The sequence below is a fragment of the Hippichthys cyanospilos genome, chromosome 4, assembly GCF_059441005.1.
Source record: "Hippichthys cyanospilos isolate Australia breed blue-spotted pipefish chromosome 4, RoL_Hcya_1.0, whole genome shotgun sequence".
NCBI lineage: Eukaryota > Metazoa > Chordata > Actinopteri > Syngnathiformes > Syngnathidae > Hippichthys > Hippichthys cyanospilos.
In genome coordinates this window covers 15,009,528-15,034,352 of record NC_142372.1, presented here as the reverse complement: position 1 = coordinate 15,034,352, position 24,825 = coordinate 15,009,528, and the positions used below count along the sequence as shown (strand labels likewise).

The following is a 24,825-nucleotide window of genomic DNA, read 5'->3' as shown; positions in this document are numbered from 1 at the left end:
TTTTGTGAGTCTTAACTGCTCTGTCAAGTCTGCTTTGTATGGTCTTGTTTTGTCTGGTGCAATGCCAATGATAGTGCTGCAGGATAATAGTGCAGGTTTGTGCATAACAAAGTGAATGTATGCTGAATGTCTGTCCCGTGATTTTTTTGCACAGATTACATATTGCCATTTGGATGTGTACTCTGCTCTGGGTGTTAATGCGATTCCCTTCATGCTGATGTAACTGAATATTTTGCAATTACAGTGATGTAAAGTCTCAGATCCTCCTCCAGCATTTGACCGAAGACTTGAGCAAACTGGCATTATTTCAGCCTGAACAATGTCGTCTTTTTCTTGTCCCTCAGTGGTGCCCCCTCAGCCCCCAGCTGAGGACGGGGACCGATACAGGCGCAGATTTAATATGAGAATGCTGGTACCCGGTCGCCCTGTGAAGGAGACGCCAGCCGCCCCACCGCCACTGCCCACAGAGAGACCCACTTACAGGGAAAAATTTATCCCTCCAGAACTGAGCATGTGGGACTACTTTGTAGCCAAAGTAAGGCATGAATTGCATTTTCATAGTTAGAATGAATCAATAATATATTGTTGTTCTTATGGTCTCCGTCTTTTTCCCTTCAGCCCTTCCTGCCGTTGTCAGACAGCAATGTTTTGTGTGACTCGGATGAAAGCGGAGCTGAGGATGATGAAGATGATGATGACGCCTTCCTTTCTGACACACAGATGACCGAGCACTCAGACCCCAACTCCTACAGGTGAGCTGCACTTGTTTTCTAGCCCATCATTTGGGAGGCTGCGCTTTTGGTTTTAACAATTGCATGCTGTCTATTTGGCACCTTAGCTGGTCTCTGATCCGCTTGGTCATGGTGAAACTGTTTCATCACAGTATTAAGAACTTCCTCCCTATCACTGGGCTGGACTTTGCAGGTACAATTATACGTTATCAGATGACTCTTCAACCAACTAACACATTCATCTCATAAATAAATGTAAATATTTTGCGTGCTTTTTTTCTATAGACTTGCCAGTCACCTCACCTTTTACAAACGCTGTGTTGAAGACCTTGGAGAACTGGGAACATATTTTATTGGAGACCATGAATAAATTTGACGGTCCGCCCCCCAACTACATTAACACTTACCCTACTGACCTCAGCGCTGGAGGCGGGCCTGCCATATTGCGACACAAGGCCATGCTGGAGCCAGACAACACTCCTTTCAAGTAAGACTTACTCTGTTACAGTAAATCAATCATGCTGTCTGACATTCACATTGATCTTGGAACGGACCAATATTGTACCTGTACTTTGAACATCAATGTATGATTTAGATGCTCCTTTACTGCAGAGTGGAATAGCTGTCTTCTTTGATGAATTTTCTCTGAAGGACATACTTACTCATTGTTTATTATGAATTAGGCTAAAGAACCACATTTTAGCTCATATGTATCAGAGTCACATGTCTTTATGCAATATGAGGGATAGTAATAAACGAATCTGAGAATTCATTAATTCTGGGATGTTTAATTCTTCCATGTTTTTCAGAACGAAAAATCATCAGTCATTCCCAGCTCGACGGCTGTGGCATTTCCTGGTCAAACAAGAAGTTCTCCAGGAAACTTTAATTCGTTACATCTTTACCAAGAAAAGGAAGCAGAGCGAGGTCAGCTTTCTCACATGCTTTTGTCGTCTTTGTTTTGTTCTCATCATACATTAAAAAAATTATTGGCAATTTATCAAGCAGATGAACTACTGTTGAGACATGTACTGCCTCCAGGCCTAGCTCCTGAGCTCCTGAAGGGGGTGGACCGCATCTGGGCAAGGAAAAACTAAATCCATAAGTCAAAATTATTTATATCATCCTGAATCACAAAAGAGTCTCAAATGACAAATCTACAAAGGCATACCCTTACCCGAGCCCCCGAAGGGCAAGGAAATGCTCAAAAAATCCAATCTCAGAGAATATAGAAAACCTTGAGAAGGTGTCATTGGTGGCAGAAGACCCCCCCTTCAAGGCTCAACACGATGCAATGGATGCCGAGTGCTAAGTTAACACACAGTTAACACATATTGCTGAGAATAGAATAATAAGAGTTCTTTATGAAGGTCCTATATAAAACCTGGCCTGGTTGAGCCATCTCCATAGCAGCACCTCTGTGGGGTAACCCACCTCAGATCTTGTTTTGGTTGGTGCAACTCCAGACTGCAGCATCCATTTAGTCATCGCTATTAAGCCCCCTCTCCCAAGTTAAGTGAAGGTTCTGGGAAAGAAAATGAAACGACATCCAAACAGTTCAACTAAATGCAAGCGTTTAAAAATTGGTCGGTAGTTGGATTTGAAACATTTCTACTAGAAAGAGCTGTGTTTTGTCTGATCCCTCACCTAAGACCTGTTTGCCCTACTGACCCTGCCAAGAACATTTATCCCCAGACAACGTGGCACCTAGCACCACTGAGCCACACAAACGACTCTACCACAATAAAGTGAGGGGCGGTCAAGTTTTATGTGTTCAAACTGAAATATTGGTACATAAATCTATAGACACAAAAAAGGTTTATTTGGTGCCATTCGTTGCTGCAAATGCTAACACAGCATCTTCATTACATTTAAATACTGAGTTTCCCAGTATGTTCTGTTTTATCACTATAATGACTCTCAGACGTTTAGTGATAAAAGCTGATAACATTTGTAATCACTGTCATGCTTGTGGGGCATCATCTAGGATCAACCCCACTTGATCTATTATGTCATTATAATAGTACGCAGAGAAGCGCTCACTGTAAATTGAGTGTTCTCTTGCGCTAACAGATTGCATGCACAATTGCCAACAGATATAAATATGGTGGAGGCTGCCTTGGATTATTAGGAACAGCAGCAAAAGATATATCTCAGTTTTGATAAATTACATTGTCGGTGCTAATTGAATCAGTTTGCATAGATACAGAATGCGGAATGCATTTTCTGTAGATGCAAGTGGGTACACCAGTCTCCTCAACAGTTTGCATAATCAATCAAACTTGCGGCCATCGCACGTGCAATCCTTTAGTAAATTCAGGCCCTGAACATTTATCTGTTGATATTGACACTACCCTTGCTTTGACTTCTGAGACATCTTCAAGTACGTGACAGTTAAGTAACATTTGTGTTGTCTGGAACTGCTCCTTACTGCTTGGTTCTCTAAGTGGATAGAAATGATCAGATAAGTGTTCCATAGCGCACAGCCTTTGCATGTTGATTAGGTGTCCTCATCATAGAATACATTCACATGATATTTTTTGCACCTATAAAATCCAAATTCTAGTCGGCCTTTTTTTTGATTTTCTGTTTTCATTCCATGTTTTATTTTGTGGTGTGTGTGCATGGGTTTTGTTTTGTTGTGCTGTGTTGTGTTGGTGTGTTGTGTGTGTTCTGTGCCTTTATGTGTGTGGTGTAGTCTTTAGACAACCATATGGACCATGTAAAGGCTAACTGCATAGCTGGAGCTAGCAGTCTCAGCAAGGTAGTATTACTTAGTATCACCAGGCTGGCTTTGTCTGTCCCTCTGACTGTTTGGTGTAGTCACTACATGGCTAAGCTTGACGGCGCAGCAGAAAAAAAATATGTACAACTAACTACTTGTGGTTAATATCTCCTCTCCAGCTTGGCTTGGTTATGACTGTTCTCACTCTTATTCAAACATACAATCTAGGCACGGCTAATCTTCCCCGCCCCCCCAATAGGGATGTCTGTGCTTTCCACTCTCGTAATCTCACTTCCAATCCCAACCAATAACAGATGGATGTCCTTATGTTTCTCACTCTTTTGGAGGCAACAATGTTAAGGCTTCCTTAAACCACATGGCGCATACAATATATTTACTGACTTGCATGCTCAATATTGGGGCTCTGTTTGATTTGTCAATGCTCACTCTTTGTCCACCACTGATACTTTTGTCAGATCTTTTTCAAATTACTCATTTCTTGTGAACTCGGCCCTTCTAACGTGGCTTGCATATGTGTGGTGGTTACAAAATATTCCAATGGCTGAAAGTGAATCCCTACTTCATAATTAACTAACAGTTTCTGTGAAAGGTCCTCCAAATGTTCACTGTTAAAGCTGCTTTTCATCTTCTTTCCTGATGTATCCAGGTGGAAGCAGATCTGGGATATCCGGGAGGCAAAGCAAAAATCATTCATAAGGAGTCTGACATAATCATGGCATTTGCAATCAACAAGGTAAAATGTTTTAAAACATTGAGCGATTGATAAATCTAATGAATCTTTTTTAAGTTCACCGAAAAATTTATTGGAAAAATCCTTAACCTAATGTGCGTGTGGGTTTTTTTTTTTTATGTACATATATAATGTTATTGGTGGCATATCAAAACCATTTCTACTGACAAGTCCCGAGCTGTGTCTACAACCTTAACTTTCGAACACCAGGTGGAATGGTGCTTTATTCTTTTGTCAATTATCAAATAATTCATCAAATTTGCTCAAACGCCAGGTATTCTTGAAATAAGTTTGGCAAAAAACTTTGCTACGTTAGCGTCTTTGTTGCTATTGTTAGCTGTTGCTGCAGTTGCAGCTAGGTGCTTTGCATGTCTGCGGTAGGCTAAACTTGAGCTGCTACTGTATTACGGAAGCTCCCTCACAGAAAGAATGCCGATCACCCTAACTTTATCAAAGGTGCCATCAGGGCATTTATTTTTGAAGGTAAATTTACCATTCATCAATAGGACAACTCTCACATCTTCTTCCATTTTCACATCTTCTTTCTGCTCCTGAAGTTGCCCTCCCACCCAGGAGCATATCAGGTTATGTCAAACACAATCAATGTCCACTTCAAGGTGTGATTGTTTTCCAACCCCGACAGCTCAAGCGCAAAAGAAGCCCGATTCATGAAAATGGATTTAATGAGCGTACAGAAAGCATAACTATTAGATTAACACTTAAAAATCTGTTTATCTGAAACACTTAGTAAATATTCATAATTATTTCGATTTTGCTTGTTGGAAATGAGAGAAAACACTTAATTGTATGGTACCACCCCCAATCCTTGTCTCTCGCCAACCCGCTCACACTCTTTGCCAGGCTAACTCCAATGAAATAGTGCTGGCCTCTACCCATGATGTCCAGGAAGTGGATGTGTCAACGCTGGTGGCTGTTCAACCCTTCACCTGGATCGGAGAGGACTTTGATAAGGAGTCACGCAGGTCGGACTGATCCCTGACATTTCCTTCAAACTACATATTTAATGTTATGAAAAAAGTACTTAGAAATGTCAGAATTGTAATTGTATGCTCTGCAATGTTCTACAGCTCTGACGACGTTGATTACAAGTCATCTCACACCAACATTGCCCAGGCCAGTTCTGGTCCCTTTGCACCACCGCAGATCCCAGTTTCTGCATCCATGCCGTGGCTGGGCAGTGGGCAGACCAGCATGGGAGCCAGCGTGGTACAGATTCATATTATACGCACAAACATAATTTTTTTACAGCCATTTAATTCTAATAACCAGAGGTGGACGTTTTTTACTTTATTTATTTTTATTTTTTTATTTGCTTGTCTGTCAATTGTCAGAGCCTCGCCTCCCCCTTCCGTCATCATCGGTCCACCATATTTCAAGCTGAAAATTGGAATCAGCGCTCTTCACTCAATCAACCTCGTGCTCATATTTTTGGACTGTAAAACGAAACTGGAGCACATGTCAAAACCCACACAATACATGATTCGGCGTCGATGTGACTGCTCCATCCAGGGAAAGCTATTAAAGCCAAAATGCATGTAGTTCTCGATCAATGCCACCAGGGGAAATCTAAGCTTAGCTCTGAAGCAAGAGACATCGCACAGCCTAGTGTTTTCCAACAGAAACATCACAGAATGGATTTGCACGCAACATCGATGGCTATGGAAAGCCAAGCAGTCATTTAATATCTTTGATATTCATCTTAAAGTCCATGTACTGGTACACTCTTTTTCTATTAGTAAGTCAATTCAGTGCACGAGTCAAAAAACGTTCTAACTAGTAGCAATGTTTGCCAGTGCTATGTTATATTTATTTCAGAGGCTAACTACATGTTATGATTGAGGCTAAACTGTGAACTAGTTGACATCTGTGGGCCTTTAATATCACTAATTTATCACTAGCTGTCAACTAAGTGTAATAGTAGTGAAGAGGTCTCTAGATGGAGGCAAGTTCAGAGAACTTTAATTCAGTTAAATACTTAAACTCATCTATGGCCGGTGCACATTTTTCGATGTGTTTGTATTTTCAATTCTTATCGATGCGGGGGAAAACTCAGATGTGCCGCCTAAACAGCTGGCCTGCTGAGTCTATGGAGGCTGATACAGGCAGCGAGCGTATTTGCGTTGCTGAGATGGACACGGAAACACAGATAGCGGCCGCTCTCACAGCCGTGTACCCAAGGTGCAGCTTTGCGTCACACCTACATGCGGCCTGGGTTCTTCTTGTTCCAGCCATGTTGATAAATTTGTGCTGGATGATGCAGATTGCAAGATTGAAAAAAGGGCTTGTTAGGTGGGGGTTTCAACCTTTCGTCATAATGCGCTGACAATGTCTTCTACTTTTTCAGATCATGAAGAGGAATCTTAATAATGTCAAGAGAATGACATCTCACCCCATATACCAGTATTGTAAGTATCTTTTTCATCAGGCTCGGATTAATTTTGTAGGACAAGCAATTGAATATGATTTGATAAAATTCCATGTACTGTACCTATTTGGCTCAGAATCATAATGGCCCCCTGTTACCATCACAGTGAACCACGACATACCGTGCATAGCCTAGGAGAACAGACATTATGTAGGATAAAGTTTAGTTTACAGTTTGGCCTTGGTGGAGATCTACGGATGCCTAAGACTTGCTCTGCAGCAGCCCCCACAAAAATTCAGTTTGAGGGCCCTGGTCGAAAGCAAACTTTATTTCTTTTTCACCAAAGGGGCACAAGATGTTTCCAAACCCAAGCCAGAACAGAATTTCTTTAGCTGGAACTGGGGCCATATACAAGGTGGAGGGAATTATGAAGAGTTCACAATCTCACAGTATAGGCTTCTGCTAAGAAAATTGTCCTTGAAAAGCTTAAATATCCTAAAGACCAATCAGAGGTGCCTAGTAGTGCCAGGGTTATGCCGAATATGATTGGTTAGTCCTAAAAATAGCCATATCCCAGATAAAAGGGGGTGTGCATGCATTTGCAACCATTATATCCTAGTTTTTACTTTCCCTCTTATGGATTTTTTTTTTTTCCCCACAAAAACCCATTTTAACATGGGGGTGTTTTAGACCAGACTTACCAAATGTGGTACACGAATCCCAAATTTAATTTAATGTATTTTAATGCCCTGGCATGAACACTACATTTTCTCTTCATATTAAGAGCAAATAAATCGGAACCAAAAGTATCGTTTTGCTTAAAATGTGTTATTGTAACTCCTTTGCGATATTTTATGCCTCAAAAATAAAACAGATGTTACACGATCTATCATCTGGAGTTGCTGAATAAAACACCAACAGATAGCACTACAAATATGAACGGCACTGTTTTAAATCGTTTTAAATTGCTTTGCGATACTCGGGGCCATCACACTTTTAAACCACTGTTTTAGACTATTTACGCACTCTATAAGTTCGTGTTAATCATTCAGCATGTCATTTCATGCATGCATATGTGTGTGTCAGATATGACAGGAGCCCAGGATGGCAGCGTGAGGATGTTTGAGTGGAACAGACCTCAGCAACTCATCTGCTTCAGACAAGCAGGCAACGCTCGTGTCACTCGACTCTATTTCAACTCTCAAGGCAACAAGGTACGCGCAGCCTGCATGAACTCTTACACATGAAACGTCATTCCCTCTGTTATGTCTGTCTGATGAGGTTGCTCTGATTGCTCTAGTGCGGAGTCGCTGACGGAGAGGGATTTCTCAGTCTGTGGCAAGTCAACCAGACGTCCTCCAACCCCAAACCCTACCTGGTGAGTTCAGCTCCCATCTGATCCATAGCTTTAAATCTTGTGGCTTTATACTGGCCGTTTGAACCATCTTTTTTGCCTTCAAATAAATGTAACTGCATATCCTTGAGGTTAGGTTCATTTTTATGATTCAAGTAGCTCTTGAACTATATCAAGAACACAATGACTAATAATGTGCATACACACACACACACACACACGCACACACATGTGACCATTCCATCCATAGCCGCTTATCATCACAAGGGTTGCAGGCTTGTTGGCGCCTATCCCAGCTGACTTCGGGCAGTAGGCGGGGGACACCCGGAATCGCCAGGACAAGAGGGAATGTGTAATATTCTTCATTTATGAAGCGGGCAATTAAGGCTTACTGTACTCTGATGAAGCCAATGGATGCAACAATGTTGAGCTGAAGAAGAGGCGATAACCTCAGTTGTTAGAGATGAGAATTACGTTTCAGTTTCAGAAGTATAATCTTCCTGTGATGGCTGCAAAAGCATTTTAGTGTTAGCAATATTGTGCGCATTAAAAAAAGAGAGACAATAATAAATGTTTTGGGGTTGCGCATTGCGCAATGTATTGCTAGTCATTAGCTATCTTTTTAAGGCTAATAAAGCGGTAGCTTCCGCTTCCTAAACGATAATGCCTTTGTTCTCCATGACCAAAAATGGCCGCAAACAAACGGCAAGGGGAGTCGAACACGAAGGCCCGATACACTCTTGTAACATCTACTTTGTCTGATCTCACCTGCAGAGTTGGCAGTGCCACACAAAGACGTGTGGAGATTTTGCTTTCATAACATCCTCGAGCCTCATCGCCACAGCTGGACAGTCCAATGATAACAGGTCAGCAATGGGTTTTTCTCTCAACAGCTTTTCCTTTTTGCTATACAATGACACAACTGTTCATGTTTCCACAGAAATGTGTGTCTATGGGACACTCTGATTTCGCCCAACAATACCATGGTCCATGGTAAGAAAGTCAAAAGCGCTCAACACATTACGCTTGGGTTCCCCACATGTTAAACGTTCTCCCTGTTTTTGTGTCCTTGTGTCCATTTAGCCTTCCCGTGTCACGAGAACGGGGCCACCGTGCTGCAGTACGCCCCTAAACAGCAGCTCTTGATTACTGGGGGCAGAAAAGGCTTCGTGTGCGTGTTTGACATCCGCCAGAGACAGCTACTCCACACTTTCCAAGCCCATGACTCCGCCATCAAGGCGCTGGCCCTGGATGCCTTCGAGGACTTCTTTGTTACCGGCTCCGCGGAGGGAAACATGAAGGTGGCACAGCAATGCTCCTCTCAAAAAATTAGATAAGGACCACGGGATTTCTCATCTGTTCGCCGTATGAGATGTATTTACTTTTGAATATTGTTTGTGGCGTGAGGTTCATAGGAGCATACGCCTGAAAGCTGGAAAATGTGTATTTGGTATCATTTTACAGTAAATCACAAATTAGGCAAAAAATCTTGTCTCGAGAATTCCGGTCTTGTTAAATTTGTGTCTGGTACCATCACGACTGAGTATCCTCCTTTTAAAACAACCATACATTCTATATTCAATCTGTCGAGTCTTTGTTTTTGGTACCAGGGCTTTCAGTTGTTCGCTTTTTGATATACTAATGGTCTGGAATGTCCCGCCGTCTTTTTCCAGGTGTGGAAGCTGGCGGGCCACGGGCTCATGCACTCTTTCGGCAGCGAGCATGCCAAACAGTCCATCTTCCGCAACATCGGCGCCGGCGTCATGCAGGTGGAAACGCGTCCCGGTAACCGCATCTTCACCTGCGGGGCGGACGGCACCCTGAAGATGAGGGTCCTCCCCGACCGCTACAATATCCCCAGCAACTTGATCGACGTCCTCTAGGTTTCTTCCATTTTTAAGGTCCAAAGACAAACAAGAACGGGGGGCAACAAAGAAAAAAAAAGATCACAAATGCTTATGTAACACTCACGAAGCATTAATAGACGAGCTGGTGAAAAGATTGCCGTACAACTGGGGCATCTTTCACAGCGTTCATAAGTTCACCTCTGCGTGACAAACGGAGCTGCAAATAAGTGTTTTCCCAAAGGCTACGAGCAAAAGGTTCAAGCATAAGGTAACATACTTGATTTTCAAGCTAGATTTATTGTCATTTTATTGAAGAATCTCTACTCTTAGAGCGTGTCCATAGGGAAGCTATGCATGTCCTGTTCTCGTTACGCGGTGCAATCACAGGTCCATTGATAGTGCTCTGTAAAAGTACTCTGGCAAAACTTTTAAAAACGTGTGTAACTGTCGTCATTTTGTGCCCACAGCTGAACTCTCTTAGCATCTACTGTAACCAGCGCTGTGGTTTGTTATTAAGTCAGTGGTATCCAAAGTGTGAATCAACTAGTTGGACATTTTATTTTGATTTTCTCATTCCCAACTCCTCCCTCCTTTCTGCCTGGCTTTTCTCAGCCCTTATGGAAGAGTCGATGCTGCATTTGCTCCTGTAGTGATTCCGCCCGCCCCCTCCCCCACTTTCATGGACACTGACCTGTCCCGGTCTGGCCTTGTGAGTGTGTGTGTGTTGGCTCTGCTGTGTGTGCCCGCCCACCTGCCCTCAAATGCCTGTTTGTGCGGCAGCCTCACCGCAAAAACATTCCTGTCGGGAAGATGACGTTTTACTCTTGTGACTGTGATTTCAATGTTTTCATCTGTCTGCTACCCACCTCCATCATCAATCACTTACGGTGGAAACACAAAGGTCCACTTTTGGTATATTTTTTTTTGCACAAGATGATGATGAGTTTTGTTTTGTTTTGTTTTTTTAATTGAATTTTATTATTTATCGTGCTGTTTGTTTGATTGACAATTCCTGTGTTAACCGTTTAACTTAATGCCTTTTATTTTAGGAATGTAAGGGGTTTTACTGTATCTGACTTGACTGGGAGACGTGCAACACGGTATCGTATGTAAGTGTGTGTTACCTCGCTATAGTTGTTTTTACTGTTCAACCATGAAGAATAGATACTTGCACTCAAATTATGGAGACACTAAAGTGATTTATTTCAAATAGGTTATAAAAGAAACTTAAATACAAATGAATGTCAGGCTTCATTTGGCCTAGTAGTCAAATGTTTGAAATAGTTTTAATATATAAATGCTATAAATATCAGTATAAATATATATATATATGAAAAATTACAGCAGCTTGTACAAACATGAAAGCATTTCTTTATTTTTGGTTTGTATCATACCGGCTGAATTAGTTGTAACTTTTGTTAGGTGTATTTATTATACAGATTTTGTTTTCCCCCCCCTATTTTCGCCCACTATGTGTCTGTGTGTATAAATGTGAGTGTGTGTATAAGTGTGTGTGCATGCACGGCAACACAAACTAGTATCACGGGCAGGTGCTTGCAAAGGCACTGATGCCAGAAAGAAAGAACAGGTCATAGTGTGAGATTTACCTTTGTAAAGTGAATAAATTATTTTTATTTCATCTGGTGATGTGGTACTGATGTCTTTTTTTTTTTTTTTACCTTGCTTCCTGTCCTTAAAAATAGCATACACTATGTACAGAACACAAAGACATCCTATAAATCTGGATAAAATCATGCAAATATGTCACCACATAGCATAGAAAAGTTGGTATAAATACTGATTTGTTTGGTATAAATTGTGGAGGAAAGGTCTGTTAGTCATTCCAGAATGCCACAATAATGAACATTGATAATGTAATATAGATACAGCAATCTACTTTTTATACAAATCTTGATCAGTGGTTCTTAAACATTTCATATCAAGTATTTTATGCCTGACAATAAAATACATGTTACGGCGGGACGAGAGAGGACCCAAGAGCACGCACGCACTGGTAAGGGCAATGGCAGAGTGTTTATTGAACAGAAGGTGCGGGTAGTCGTGGGAGCTGACGGGAGCGTGGCACAGACGTCTGGGGGGTTCTGGAGTCGGGAGAGCTGGGGTTTGGCTGGGAGTCGGGCAAAGGGAGCGAGACGGGAGGGGGTCTCGGGCATACAGGTAAAGACGGCAGGCTAGCGGGTGGTCAGAGGCAGGCAAGGTCGAAATACCAAGGATCCAGTCAATTCGGCAGGCAATCGGGAGGTCAAGGGCGAACAGGGTCGGACAACAGGCAGGCTGGCAGGAGGAATTGCTGGAAAGCTCGGCGTAGCGCATAGAGACGATCTGGCGGGTTGTGGAGGGAAGTGACCGGGCTTTATACTGAGCGGGTAAATGGTTGCAGGTGTTGGTGTTCGAGGCTGATTAGAAGGAGGGCTGAGCGGGTGTGGTGAAGCTGGAAGTGAGGTGGCTGAAATGGTGGACTGTGACAATACAGTAGTTACTCGACCTAGAGGGTTCATTCTAAAATTTCCTTGTAAAAATCTACAATAAGCCACAGTTACACAATTTGAACATTTACTCGGCTCTTCAACATGGGGGGGGGGGGGGGGCAGCTTTACTTGAATGATCATTCACTAAAGATGATAAAAATTGAACCTACTGAAATGCTGAATGATTAAACAGAAATTCTTTGTATTTAAAAGTTAAATACAACTGAACTGCACTCAAATGTATTACAGTGGTACTGAGCCATAGCGTTTCATAACCACACACTAATCATCTTTTGCCACACTCTCCGGTTCAATCTTTCAAATAAGCTCACGTCAGGCTTAGTAAAGCGACGAGCCATCACGGATATCGAGGCCTGTGTTGGTCCAAACACTCGGGAGCACAAATCTATAGTAACGACTCAAATGAAATGTTAAAGAATTATTGACAATAGTCTTTTTGTCTTCGTTTCATAGTGTGTGTGCCTTGTTTTCGGGGGGGGGGGGGGGTGTCCAGTCATTTTTATGCTTTGATGTGTTGCCACGGAAATATTCTTTTTCCCAAATTTTTCTGAGTGCTGGCCTCTACTGAACAGACACCATTGAAATCGCCGGTTCAGCTTGTGCGTTAGCCTCTTCCGTTCCTTGAGACCGAAATATGCGTCCAAGATTGATTTATGGGGGAAAGCTTACATTTGCATGCACTTTGAAAATGCCTGGTCTAATAATGGATTTCAGATAGAGCTAACTACAGTATACGATTGGCCATCACTCATCTGAGATGAAGTGCACCACATAGAGTGTGACGTAGTTGTTGTCCCACACGTACAGATGTCTGTCCTTGGGGCTATAGGAGAGCATAGCCAGCACTCCTCCTGGAGGCCTCAGGTCAAAGGTTACATTGACCGGTTTGCCCTTCAGCAGATCATACGCAAAGGTGACCCTGGCGTCCTTAGTATCTGTGACATACAGAACGCCACAGGCGATGAAGGCGTTGCCGGCCTTAGTGCGGGGATAAGTGGTGTTTATATAGGAGGTGATGGAGAAGCTTTTCTGGTCCAGTTGGGCCACCACGATGCTCTCGTCCACGTCGGAGGCGAAGATTAACCACAGGCCGTTCTCGTCCGCCGCCAGTTTGAAGTAGGTCTTGGAGTTTTGCAGCAGATAGGCGCGGTTGTGATAGAGAGCTTTGTCGACGGTGAGCGTGTGAAACTTCTTGGTGTCCAAATTAAATCTGTCACCAAAGACAACATATCGGGTTTGTGTTTACCAGCTAAATACGTGTTTTTTGTTTATTTTTTTATTCCAGGTAGAACCTTCATTCATATATAGAGTAGATCACAAAATACCATCCAAATGAGAAACACTAAAAAAAAGTAGAGTAGCTCACAAGTGTAAATCATAAATAAAAACATTTTATTCCTAAATGATTTAACTAAATCATTTTTTGTGTGTCCTGTGCGCTAGTACAATAGTAATAGATAATACCTAAATCTTAAGATGGATATCAAGGATAAGGAATAAAATATCCAAACGTATTCCATGTTAGTGTAGCATTGCTTACCTGGCAATGCTTGATGTGCCAGCGATCTGATAGTAGAAGGAACTATTGTGTACTGTGTGACCGCAGCCCTGGTAGAACTTTGGAACAGTCACTGTGTCACTGCTGTTGTATTGCGAGGCCGCAACGCTCTGATATTCCTTCAGGGCACGACCTGTGAGCAAAGACAACCCATTCCTTCTTCAAAGCACGCATGCCATTACTCCATACAGCGTAATGCCATCAGAGTCCGACTAACCCGAAAAGTGCTCCGCCACCCATACGCGCTCGTCATTGAGCATGGCGGTGTCCTTCATCCAGGTGCCGAATGTGCTCTCCATCTTTGTCACATTTCTGGGGTTGATCAAAGACTTTATCAGGCATTCTGAAGGGCAAACAAAATGGACGGTATAAGTAGGGTCTCACAAATAGATACGTTTTTTTAGGCAAACTTTTTTTATGTCAACTTTAATAATTGACAAAGTAAATATCTGATAACTGTTGAATTGGCCTATTTATGAGCAATATTAATAAAATGACTCATTTTTTGGTCCTCTGATGTTTATACCATTCGTTGAACTTGCAATGTTGAAATGAAAAAAAAAAAAAAAAAAACAATCAGTTGATTTTTGTGGGAGCCTTGTTTTGCAGGTTGAGGGGATGTCTAAATTTGAATGACATTGTCTCATATGTTGATGTGTAAAAAAACAACACTAATCTGAATTTGAAACAAAGAAAAAAATCCCAAAGTATTACAACTGCTTTAAGCACACCATTCTTCTTAGGTGCCTTCTCGTGGAGTTTCCCAGTTGTCTTCACAAATGAGGTCTCATCATTGGAAATTGAATAGAAGTGTTCTGAAAGAAGCATTAAAGAGAACTTGTTATTCAAAACGCTAAATAGCTCTTTATCACCCACTAAAACATTTTTTGTCTTGTCCCGCCCACTTACTGTACATATTAAATAGAATCAACAAAATACTTTTTCAGTCCTTATTTTGGTTACAGATAAAATATCATAGATGAAATAAATCACCTTTGTGTCTTCCTCGTAGTAGTTCAAACGTTTTGACATGCCGCGGACATATAAATAGCAGTAATTGTGCTCTAAAGTTATAGCTCCCAACATACGGTATATGCAACCCTGTTACTAACTCCCTTTGCCATCTAGCAAATAAGAAGAACGTGAGGAACATGACAACAGAAAAGATGTAATCAAGCTATTACTCTGTTTTATGCTTTTTTTTTAAGTTTTCAGCTGTAATATAGTGTATCACAGAGTAATTCATTCACCGCTATGAACATCAAGTATAATCCAACTATTTAATGCACTAATGTATGTACAAGACATTTCAAGTATGTTTTTAGCTTTTTAAGGGCATTGAAGAGGCTAAAACTCTGAAATGGTAAATACATGATTGTAGATGGCAGAATTGCATCACTTTGGAGATCAGCACAACATTTGAGTTGAAGATAAAGATTGGGAGCAAATCAAATTTTGTCTCATTCATTATCTATCTATCTATCTATCTATCTATCTATCTATCTATCTATCTATCTATCTATCTATCTATCTATCTATCTATCTATCTATCTATCTATCTATCTATCTATCTATCTATCCATCCATCCATCCATCCATCCATCCATCCATCCATCCATCCATCCATCCATCCATCTATCAATCTCCACTCTCACCCATAGTCTGAGCAGCTTGCAGGTGGGCCCTGTGATGCCTTGTTCTCGGGGGCCCTTGAGGTCCCGGTGGTCCAGGGGGGCCCATGGGTCCAGGTGGTCCAGGCGGGCCAGGAGGACCTACACAAAAATGCTGCCAGGCTTCAGGAATCATGATCACTGGATGTGGAACAATCCATGTCAACTCACCCTCAACAATGTCATTGGATGGCTGCCCATCCTCTCCCGGGGGGCCGGCTTCTCCTGGTTCGCCCTTTTCCCCCGGCTCTCCTTTTTCACCCGGCAGTCCTGTCGGTGACAATTGCAACTGTTTTCCCACAACTATCACTACTTTTAAAAACAGTCCATGAAGTGCATGATATTTGGTGCTGTATGTCCCCAAAATCATTATGAGAAATTCTCAACCAAACCAATTAAAACCATTTTTATTCATGTAAAAAATATGTGTCTCACAGAAAACAATTCTCACTCGCATTAAAAACATCTCACTATCACCAAATAACTCTCAAACAATCCAAAAAGCATCTTTCACACGAGAAAAAGTGCAAACTCATCAATTCACCATCCAAAAATCTGTTACACAAAATAAAAACACTTACTGATATAAAAGATTTACACTCACCATAAAACCTCACATTCACCCACAGACCTCTCTCATGCATCAACATTTCTTACATTCAATCAAATGCTTTTTAAATGAGGCAAAAAACCTTTTTACATTCAACAAGAACCTCTCATATGAATGAAAAATTCTCATTTGCCAAAAGCCTTTCACACACTCAAGCTCTTCAAAACCATTAAACTCACCATAAAACATAATCACTCAAAAACCCTCTTACTTAATTAGACCCCCAAACTCACTCTATTAAAAGCCTCAAAATCACCCAAAAAATCCTGAATAACAAAACACAAAAGAGCATCCACAGACAAACACTCATTCACCATAAAAAAATTCATATACCCCCCCAAAAATCATTCAGACCTCTAACACACACCAAAAAAGTCCCACATTTACCCAAATACTCACACAAAAACAAAATGTTCACATTCACCAAACGCTTGAAAGAAATACCAAAACAATCTCATACAAAAACATTCTCACACAAATAAAAACAAGTGACAAAAAAAGAAATTCTTAGTCACAAAACAAGTGAACCAATAAAACCTAAACCTAACCTCACCGTTGCTGTTTATGCTTGTTTGCTAGAATGTATTTGGAGTTATGTTGCATTAATTCATCATGCGTGTATAATGTGTAGTTTTTATGATAATTCATAATGACAATCCATACAATCAATCGACTATCAAATGTAAACAGCAAAATGAAAAAAGTACAGTTACCTCTTTTTCCTCGTTTGCCATCAACTCCAGGAAGGCCGGGAATGCCATCTGTCCCGTTAATACCAGGCATGCCGTCCGCACCGGGCAAACCTACAGTATTACAGTAAAAAGGTTGGACTCTGAATTACAGAGTGAGAAAACACAACAAATAGAACATCACGGCTGGTTATGGATGCAACATACCAGGTGGTCCTGGAGGCCCTGCAACAGAAAGCGGAGAAACTTTAGATTATACTAAGGCAAATACAAATCGTGTACGTATGGGTTGGACAGTACCAGCTAGGCAGACTCCTTTTGTGCTGTTACAAATGTCGATCAACAGTTTAATCTGGAAAAAAAGAGCACTTAATTTAAACAGGATTGAAACAGTAGCGGTTTAGTGCTGCAATTAGGTACATATGAGCACATTTATTTATAAATAAAGACAAGCTAGATTTTCTATACATGGTTAAAAAAAGTGGTAAGATACATACAGTTTCGAATGCATTATTTTTACTGTATTTACAATAAACAAATATACTTGTTCACCACAGTTATTTGATAATGTAAAGGATGATAAATGTATACATTGAGACCCACCACGTGTAGATTTTTTGGGGCAGGTGAGGGGTATGGTTGGTTTCTTTTTAATCATTTTAACACTAACACATCTCACTCCATGATCCATCCATCCATCCAATCAAGCAACCATCCATCCATCCATCCATCTATCGAACTATCCATCCATCCATCGAATTATCAATCCATCCATTCATCCATCCATCCATCCATCCATCCATACATCCATCTATCGTATTATCCATCCATCCATCCATCCATCAAATTATCAATCCATCCATCCATCCATCCATCCATCAAATTATCAATCCATCCATCCATCCATCCATCCATCCAATTATCAATCCATCCATACATTCATCCAAGCCAGTCAGCTGTCATCTTACCGGAACCATGGAGTAGGTGAGCATCGTCATCATGTCATCGTGCACGTCCTCCTTGTGGTAGCGATGGTGATGACGGTTCTTGTGCTTCCGATTATGCTTGGGCTTCATCTCAGTTTCCTCTCCGACTTCCTGGCTGACCTCTTGCTGGTTAGGCTCCTCATCTTCCTTGCGGTGAAGCTCCTTCTCCAGCCCTTGCTTCACCTCCTGCTCCTCTTCCACCCCCATCTCCTTCTCTTGAGTTACCTCCAAGGCCTTCTCCTTCACCTCATCCAGGTCTGGCGCATCACTCCTCTTATTTCTTGAGTATTGATACTGCGCTTTCCCAAGCATTCTCTGTGCCGATGCCTGTTCCCTCGGCAGCTCCTGGAGAAACTCCACCACCGAGCTCTGCTCCACCTGAGTCAGCCTGGCTTCCGTCTGCTCCAGAAGGACGTGCTGTTGATTCTGCTGGAGAAGAAGCAGCAGGAGGCCAGCGGTGTTGAGTAAAGCCACCGCGCACGTCCCATACAGCACCAGCCGCTGAGGGCGAGTCATGCTGGGGGTCGGGATCCACATGGTTACCACGTCACCTGCTCCTCTCTTGGACTCCCCCATACACCTCAGCATCAGCGCAACCAAATTCCACTTTAGATATCCTTACCGCCAAAAAAGTAGTCCTTCTTTACACAGATGAGACAAGAGGCCAGTGAATGAGTCAGTGTGGACTATGTGAAGGCTGGCTGGTCAATACAGTGCCTGTTGTGCGGCTCGCCAAGTGGGTTGCACACATGTGTGTGTGAGTACATGCAAACCAGTTATGTAGGAGTGGGCATGACACAATCTTCTGGGCTTGTCCGGGCAGGCAGAAACCCCCGCCTGTTCAGTCACCTGATTTATATTCAGCATCATCCATTCTAGAGCATTGCCGTGGGCAGTCACACGCACACACATAGAGGCGCTCACTTACGCTACACATTCAGTTGCGGTGAAATATGTAATCATAAACAGTATATGTTTGTACTGGACTATTCATTTCTATCTTTCTTTTTATTTGCTTCTCTTCCTTTCGAAGCATCCTCGTTTTTTCCTTCCTCTTTTTTGCTTTCTTGTCTCTGGCCCGAGATTCAAACACATAACCATCACTACATACTAACCACTTCTTGACTATCCTTTCCATTTCCTACACTTTTGTGATTGAATCTTGTTTATTTGTTTATTACGCTATACACTACTGCACCGTCCATATTTGTCTTCCTTTGGCCTTCCTTCTTTTTATTCTTTTCTGTTACTTTCCAAAATACAAAAGCAGTTTGTCAAGTGTTGTCCATCCTCCCATTAGCTTCTACTGAACAGTGAACCATCCATTTGAACATGAAGACCTTCGTGAGGTTTTTGTTTTCAATGAAAGTGAACAGAACAGGTTAAACCCAGAAACCACCATTTTTAATTCAAACTAAATCACTTCATGACAATTCTTACTTGTTTTACTTTTTTCAGTGTTCTCTTCATGTAGATGTTGGCTGCATTACATCAGTAATGAGAGAAATTTCTCTTCCTATCAATTTGTTATAGTTTGAGGCTTCCATGAGTCAGTTCACGAGCACAAGTCAGTTCACGACCTCTCCTCTGGCAAGCTGTGCCACCCCCTCCTGCCGCCTCCCCCCCAGCACTCATTCTTGTCACATCCTCGTAGTCCTCATCCACCAACTGTGACAATGACCTGTTTCTATTGCTTCAATTTGGGCCGTAAAAATGACATTCTGCAGGAAAATGACAGTTCTGCCAAAGTAGCTAGAGGCCTTGAATGCATCCTTGGCAAAGGAAGAAAATTCTACTTCCTGTTGAATGTAGTGCATACAGACAGAGAGACAGATAATTCGACTATGTACAGAATGTGAAGCCATGATACTCTTGAAGCTACTCATGAAAGAAAAGAAAAATTTTCCCATCATAACATCTCCATAATGACTAAACGCCTCACCCATTAACCTTTCATTTTCCATGCACATAAACAATATAATGAGCTCAGTTAAAAATCTCTGCATAATTGTCAACTTAATTTTGTCAACTCCGTATTTTGTAAAATGTATTTTGTAAAACGTAAAATGTAATAATACTGATTCCAATACTGATGGTTAAGGACCTTTTGTCAATAACATAAACAGGACGGACGGGCGGACGGACAGATGGCTGGACGGATAAAAAGATAGATAAGCTTCATCTGCCACAGCTGTGGCTATTTGCATTGTTATCAAATGCCAAAACCCATCAATTTTGTAAAGCATTTTATAATTTCCAACTACTGCATTAGTGTTTTCCTACGAAAGAAAACAATTTGAGCACACATACGTAGACAGCTTCAAGTGGAAGATTGCAGTTCGTTCCAGGTCCCGGACTCCATGAAGCAGGGTCGGGTGTTCTGGCTTGAAGCTGTAGGTCACCGACAGACAGTTGTTGACCAGCTTGAATCCCTCCCGCACATGTGTGCACACATGCATTAAGAGCGCATAAGGGCTCTCTTCTTTGTTGCTGTTCATTTATGATGCTCCGATACAGTCGATGCTGGGGGCAAAACGTGCAAAAACACATAAAAGAGCAATCATAATGCACTCTGATCGCGTGCTTATCTGGGTAAGGTCCACATTTTGCATCTTAAAGAGGATTTGTATATATACATACATATATTCACTTTGTGAGCAAAAGTATTGAGAACACCTGGTCAGTACTACTTAAAGCATCTGGAAATATAACAGAAAAAACTAGTTAACACACATTGCTGATATTGAATGATGAAATGCATTTTGGTAGATTTATTCTTGAAGTGTAGCTAACTGCAAATTAAAAAAATTGACACAAGGGTAGCACCTAGTGCAATTTCTTCTATGGCCCCTCCTCTACCCATCTTGAGGTGCAGCTGTTGGCCTTATCTCCTTCCAAACACAAGCTATGATGTCAGGCTTTTTTGCTCCAGCCAAGGACAAAGGTCTTTATAATTTAAGGGACACGCAGATGTTTTCTTTTCTTATTTTCTATCTTTATTTATTTAATTTTATGTTTTTTACTTTATTCAATTGTGCCATTAAACTATATTGAAGTGAAATGCGGAATTTCGCTAAGACAAAAGCAATAGTTTGCTACCATCTTAAAGCATCTTGCTGCCAAAGAACTATGTTAAAGTGAGTTGAAGAGTTTGATTTAGACAAAAGTAGTGCTTTCCCACATTGCAGCATAATTAGGCAATCCTCTACATGGAGTGGGACTTCACTCAATTAAAAACAATCAATGTTGATGTTTTGAGGCCCGAAGAATGGGTTTACTGGGTTTAAATCTAAACATGAATAAATGGCTATTTTATACTGCTCTTTGATTGGCTGGTGAGCAATCCACAAGGATGTCCTCTGTCTCTCACCAAATGTCAGCTGGGATAGGCTCCAGCTCACCCTTGACTCTGATGAGCAAAAGCACAAAAAAAAAAAAAAAAACGGATTCATGGATTACAAAAAGGGGAAATATTATTATAAAAACATTACGCCGTGAAGTCTGGCCAAAAGCCAAGCCTTAAGGTTCACCTACATTTCATCTGTCCCAAAAGATACAGATATTGTTTACAATATTAGTCTGAATTCATATTAATATTATTTAAATCACTGTATCATTGTATTTATGTTAACATTATGTCTGCTATGTACACATAATTATTTGATTGTTGATGTAATAATAATGATAATAATTTACAATTTACAATAAAGTCAAATCTGCAGCAAGTTGGCCCCTTGAGACGATAGGGAATGTGGTTCACCATAACAGAGCCCAGAGACAAAGTTAGATTAACATCTGCTCATGAGGAGCATTGCTTAATCATGCAAAACAATCTGGGCATCTGACATCATATGGAACGCTGCCATCACATCAGGGTCTCAGCATACAGTCGGCCATTTGAACACAGCGCATTCTTGGACGAGAGTGGGCGCTGGCTGACTGATACTCGAAACAGCAAAGGCTTTGTGACTCTTTGCTGTTACTCTTTCAATGTATTTAGTTCATTATCAAAGTCAACACTTGTGTGCACTTTGTACTTTCGCATGATAGTGTGCAAAAAGAATACTAAAGAATTCAGCAAATGAAATCAAATGAAGTATTCAGGGAAGTTTCAGTGTTCAGGGAAGTCTTAATTTGCAAAAAATACAAAAAATGCTTCAAAGATCAATATCATTTAGAATTCTAGATGGAAACAGTTACAAAATAATGATAAAAATCAATTATTTGCTAATAAGCAGTTTAAAATGTGTTATTCCCAAACAATAATACTAATGTGCAGTTCTATAGGGTTACCAGCTAGCACATTACATAAAAATAAAAACTCCTGTGAAGTGTCAGACAAAACGAGGGACGTTGGCAGTAATGGATGTAAAGAAGTGAAAATATGTCCTTACTAATTCAATTAAGTAGCTTTATCGAGAAGGTATCTGTACTTTTAGATTTTTTTTTCTTGCGTTTCAAGCTAAAGCCAGATAGCTTTTAAAAAACAATATACAATGTGTAATCTGATTTCTTTTTTTCTTTTTCAGTACAGGGTAACACCTTATTTTTTTACTTTTAGATAGGAATTGAAAACTTACAGTTTTTTTACCATAACAATTTTCAAACAAGTACTTGTTCTTTAAATACATTGTACATGTTTGAAGATAATATATGAAAACATGCAAGGACAGAACTACGTAATGCTCAAATGTAGCATTGTATTTTTCACCATTTCCGAAAAAACATTTAGCATTAGGCGTAAGTCCCTTTAGCCCTCATTGCTCAGAATTCTCAGTGGTTATCCGATGCGCTTGTGAGTTTTATTGTCAGCTTGGAAGCTAACTAGTGGCTAACACCTCTTATTGCAATACGAAAAGGCACAGAGCTTCAATTGTGAATTCTCATTTTTTCCAATTGAGGCTCCACTCAAATTAGGCAGGTTTGTTAACAACACTTTAACGTATATCAAATTTACAAGACATTTAGTTTCACTGTCAGGAATTGCTTTGGCTAAATCTTGATTTCGATAGATTGTTCAGGTGTAACGTACATAATGCTTTGATCTGTGAGCTTATGATCGTAAGAGACAATTGTAATGATTGTAACGCGAAATTTCCCCCCCTCCCGAATCGTTGCGTAACTCAAGCAGGTGTGCCTTGATTTGGGAGTTTTCCAAGCATGATCGTTTGATGTTGGAGGAGTGCAAGTCCTTCTTTTCATCAGCAAAACGTCCAATACTGCACTGTAGTGTATGCTCAAGGACACAGGCCCCAATCCAAGCGCCAAGGTTACAAGTGTATTGTTTACCCTTTCCCCCCGTGTTGTGGCTTTTGCTTTGCCCTGACCTGGCTCGCAACCAACGTCGACAGCCTATAAAGAAGAAGCGCTCGTTCGTGCTTGCGCAGTTTTCATTCTGGCGTTTGTGTCCTGCGTATGTTCAATAGACCTTCTTATGGAGCTGATCTCTGCTTGTGAACGGACCATGACCGTGGTAGATTTGGAGGCGATGGCATCCGAGCTGGTCCCTACATCCCAGAATACAACTGAGGGAATAGTGTACGGGATATCTTTTGCAACCAGGGCTTTGCTTTTACTCGTCTGTCTGTTGCTGGTGGCTTGGGGCCACGAGGACAAACGACGAGTACCAGGTGAGTCATCTTCAATGGACTCTTAATAGAAATCATGTCTTTCTCAATCAGTTGTTGTATTTCTAAAGTACTCTTCTGTTTTTCCCACGTTCATGAACTACAGGTCCGTATTTCTGTCTGGGATTGGGACCGCTTCTGTCATATGTGAGATTTATTTGGACGGGCATAGGCACAGCCAGCAATTACTACAACGACAAGTATGGTGATATTGTTAGAGTTTGGATTGATGGGGAAGAGACTCTCATCCTCAGCAGGTTGGCGCTTTATCTCAACTTTGCAGAGGTCAATGATTCATATTGCAATATGTGGTATTTTTGTTGAAAGGAACAATTGGAACAATTGCAAATTGGAAACTTTCCATGCAGATTGCAGGGAATCAAATAGAAATTTAAATTAAAGAGGTCATAGTCAAGCGTAAATAATCATGATGTCCGTGCAAAATATTATTATTAAAACACATAACATTTCAGCATTTTTTAATTTCTATAATTGATCAAATCTGTTTACAAGAAGTGATCAATTCTTTTATGGGACAAGAAAAACAGGAATGTTGAGTTAAATCTTACTCACCCTCCTGACCCAATCATTCATAAACCTAACTTGAATTCTAAACTCCCATACAAATTACAAATGCTTAGTCAACTAGTATAATTGACTAAGTCAGCCATTCTCAAACCACTTTTTAAAAAAGGAATTCTCCAAGTACCCCCTTCAGCAAAAACTGTACCAAGATCAATGCTTGAATTTTTTTTTTTAATATAATCATTTTTTACTTGAAAGTTAAAGACAACTGAACTGACAAATCATTAACATCAGGCACCAATTGTAGAGTTGGAAATCTAACTCAGTAATTCTTTCATGCACCACTGGAGACACATATTACATCATACATCACACAATAACACCATCACAAATTACCAGTGTTTCAAACTCTTGTCCCACAATTTGAGAATTCCTGGCCTGACTCACATTGAAAGTTTTTGTAAAACAAGTAAAAAAAAACAGAACAAATTCCAAATGCATTCGTTAGCATGAGTTAACCTTTGTGATTCCCTATAACCTGTAAACAAACTGTTAATCAAAATAGACATAAATGACAAAAAGAAAATCTTAAAAGGGATGAGACAATAAGTTAAAGATGCCATTTTGCAGTTATGCTTACTTAGTTGACCAAAACATAAAATCTTTTATATAACTGTGCTTGTGGTAAAATATTTATCCCCAACTGTATTCACGTACCAAAAAGAGGCAACTTATCCTGTTCCATTGCCATGAAGACTTGTTAACTCTTAAAATTGTGTAACCCTAAAATCTTGTTCCAGAGCATCGGCAGTGCACCACGTGTTAAAGCACGGACATTACACTTCACGTTTTGGAA

General features: G+C 40.8%; 3 protein-coding genes across 7 annotated transcripts in view; 2 read left to right on the top strand and 1 right to left on the bottom strand.

The window, feature by feature from the left end:
• Nucleotides 1-11,438, top strand: part of dmxl2 (Dmx-like 2) — a 37,427-nt gene extending 25,989 nt beyond the window's left edge. For 3 of the 5 annotated variants that reach the window (XM_088412458.1, XM_088412459.1, XM_088412457.1), the window contains exons 39-54: nucleotides 345-535; nucleotides 619-752; nucleotides 839-924; nucleotides 1,017-1,218; nucleotides 1,541-1,658; nucleotides 3,430-3,495; nucleotides 4,124-4,210; nucleotides 5,069-5,190; nucleotides 5,296-5,434; nucleotides 6,573-6,633; nucleotides 7,680-7,807; nucleotides 7,894-7,971; nucleotides 8,722-8,813; nucleotides 8,888-8,940; nucleotides 9,031-9,248; nucleotides 9,621-11,438. In XM_088412458.1, the coding sequence (XP_088268584.1) occupies nucleotides 345-535; nucleotides 619-752; nucleotides 839-924; nucleotides 1,017-1,218; nucleotides 1,541-1,658; nucleotides 3,430-3,495; nucleotides 4,124-4,210; nucleotides 5,069-5,190; nucleotides 5,296-5,434; nucleotides 6,573-6,633; nucleotides 7,680-7,807; nucleotides 7,894-7,971; nucleotides 8,722-8,813; nucleotides 8,888-8,940; nucleotides 9,031-9,248; nucleotides 9,621-9,830 (1,985 nt within the window). In that variant the 3' untranslated portion in view covers nucleotides 9,831-11,438. Of the gene's footprint in view, nucleotides 1-68; nucleotides 96-344; nucleotides 536-618; nucleotides 753-838; nucleotides 925-1,016; nucleotides 1,219-1,540; nucleotides 1,659-3,429; nucleotides 3,496-4,123; nucleotides 4,211-5,068; nucleotides 5,191-5,295; nucleotides 5,435-6,572; nucleotides 6,634-7,679; nucleotides 7,808-7,893; nucleotides 7,972-8,721; nucleotides 8,814-8,887; nucleotides 8,941-9,030; nucleotides 9,249-9,620 lie in introns of all 5 variants that reach the window. The other 2 variants (XM_088412461.1, XM_088412460.1) reach the window with 2 other exon arrangements.
• gldn (gliomedin) lies at nucleotides 11,397-18,595 on the bottom strand. The gene is made up of 10 exons (XM_088412462.1): nucleotides 17,800-18,595; nucleotides 17,132-17,183; nucleotides 17,039-17,056; nucleotides 16,856-16,945; nucleotides 15,704-15,802; nucleotides 15,518-15,634; nucleotides 14,594-14,677; nucleotides 14,080-14,205; nucleotides 13,845-13,995; nucleotides 11,397-13,514 (listed from the first exon to the last, which is right to left on the bottom strand). The coding sequence occupies exons 1-10, from the start codon at nucleotides 18,403-18,405 to the stop codon at nucleotides 13,049-13,051; spliced, it is 1,809 nt and encodes a 602-aa protein (XP_088268588.1). The 5' UTR covers nucleotides 18,406-18,595; the 3' UTR covers nucleotides 11,397-13,048.
• A 4,611-nt stretch (nucleotides 18,596-23,206) lies between these two features.
• The window catches only part of cyp19a1a (cytochrome P450, family 19, subfamily A, polypeptide 1a), a 5,663-nt gene continuing 4,044 nt past the window's right edge, over nucleotides 23,207-24,825 (top strand). The window contains exons 1-3 of the mRNA XM_088413840.1: nucleotides 23,207-23,447; nucleotides 23,551-23,701; nucleotides 24,770-24,825. The exon at nucleotides 24,770-24,825 is cut by the window's right edge and continues 99 nt beyond it. Coding sequence (XP_088269966.1) covers nucleotides 23,252-23,447; nucleotides 23,551-23,701; nucleotides 24,770-24,825 — 403 coding nt within the window. The 5' untranslated portion in view covers nucleotides 23,207-23,251. The remainder of the gene's footprint in view (nucleotides 23,448-23,550; nucleotides 23,702-24,769) is intronic.

Coding starts and splice junctions, on each gene's coding strand:
- gldn (XM_088412462.1), bottom strand. CDS start 18,405: ATGCTGAGGTGTATGGGGGAGTCCAAGAGAGGAGCAGGTGACGTGGTA. Junction 15,803..16,855: donor TGGCAAACGAGGAAAAAGAG/GTAACTGTACTT, acceptor TGTCACCGACAG/GACTGCCGGGTGAAAAAGGA. Junction 13,996..14,079: donor GGTGGCGGAGCACTTTTCGG/GTTAGTCGGACT, acceptor CTTTGCTCACAG/GTCGTGCCCTGAAGGAATAT.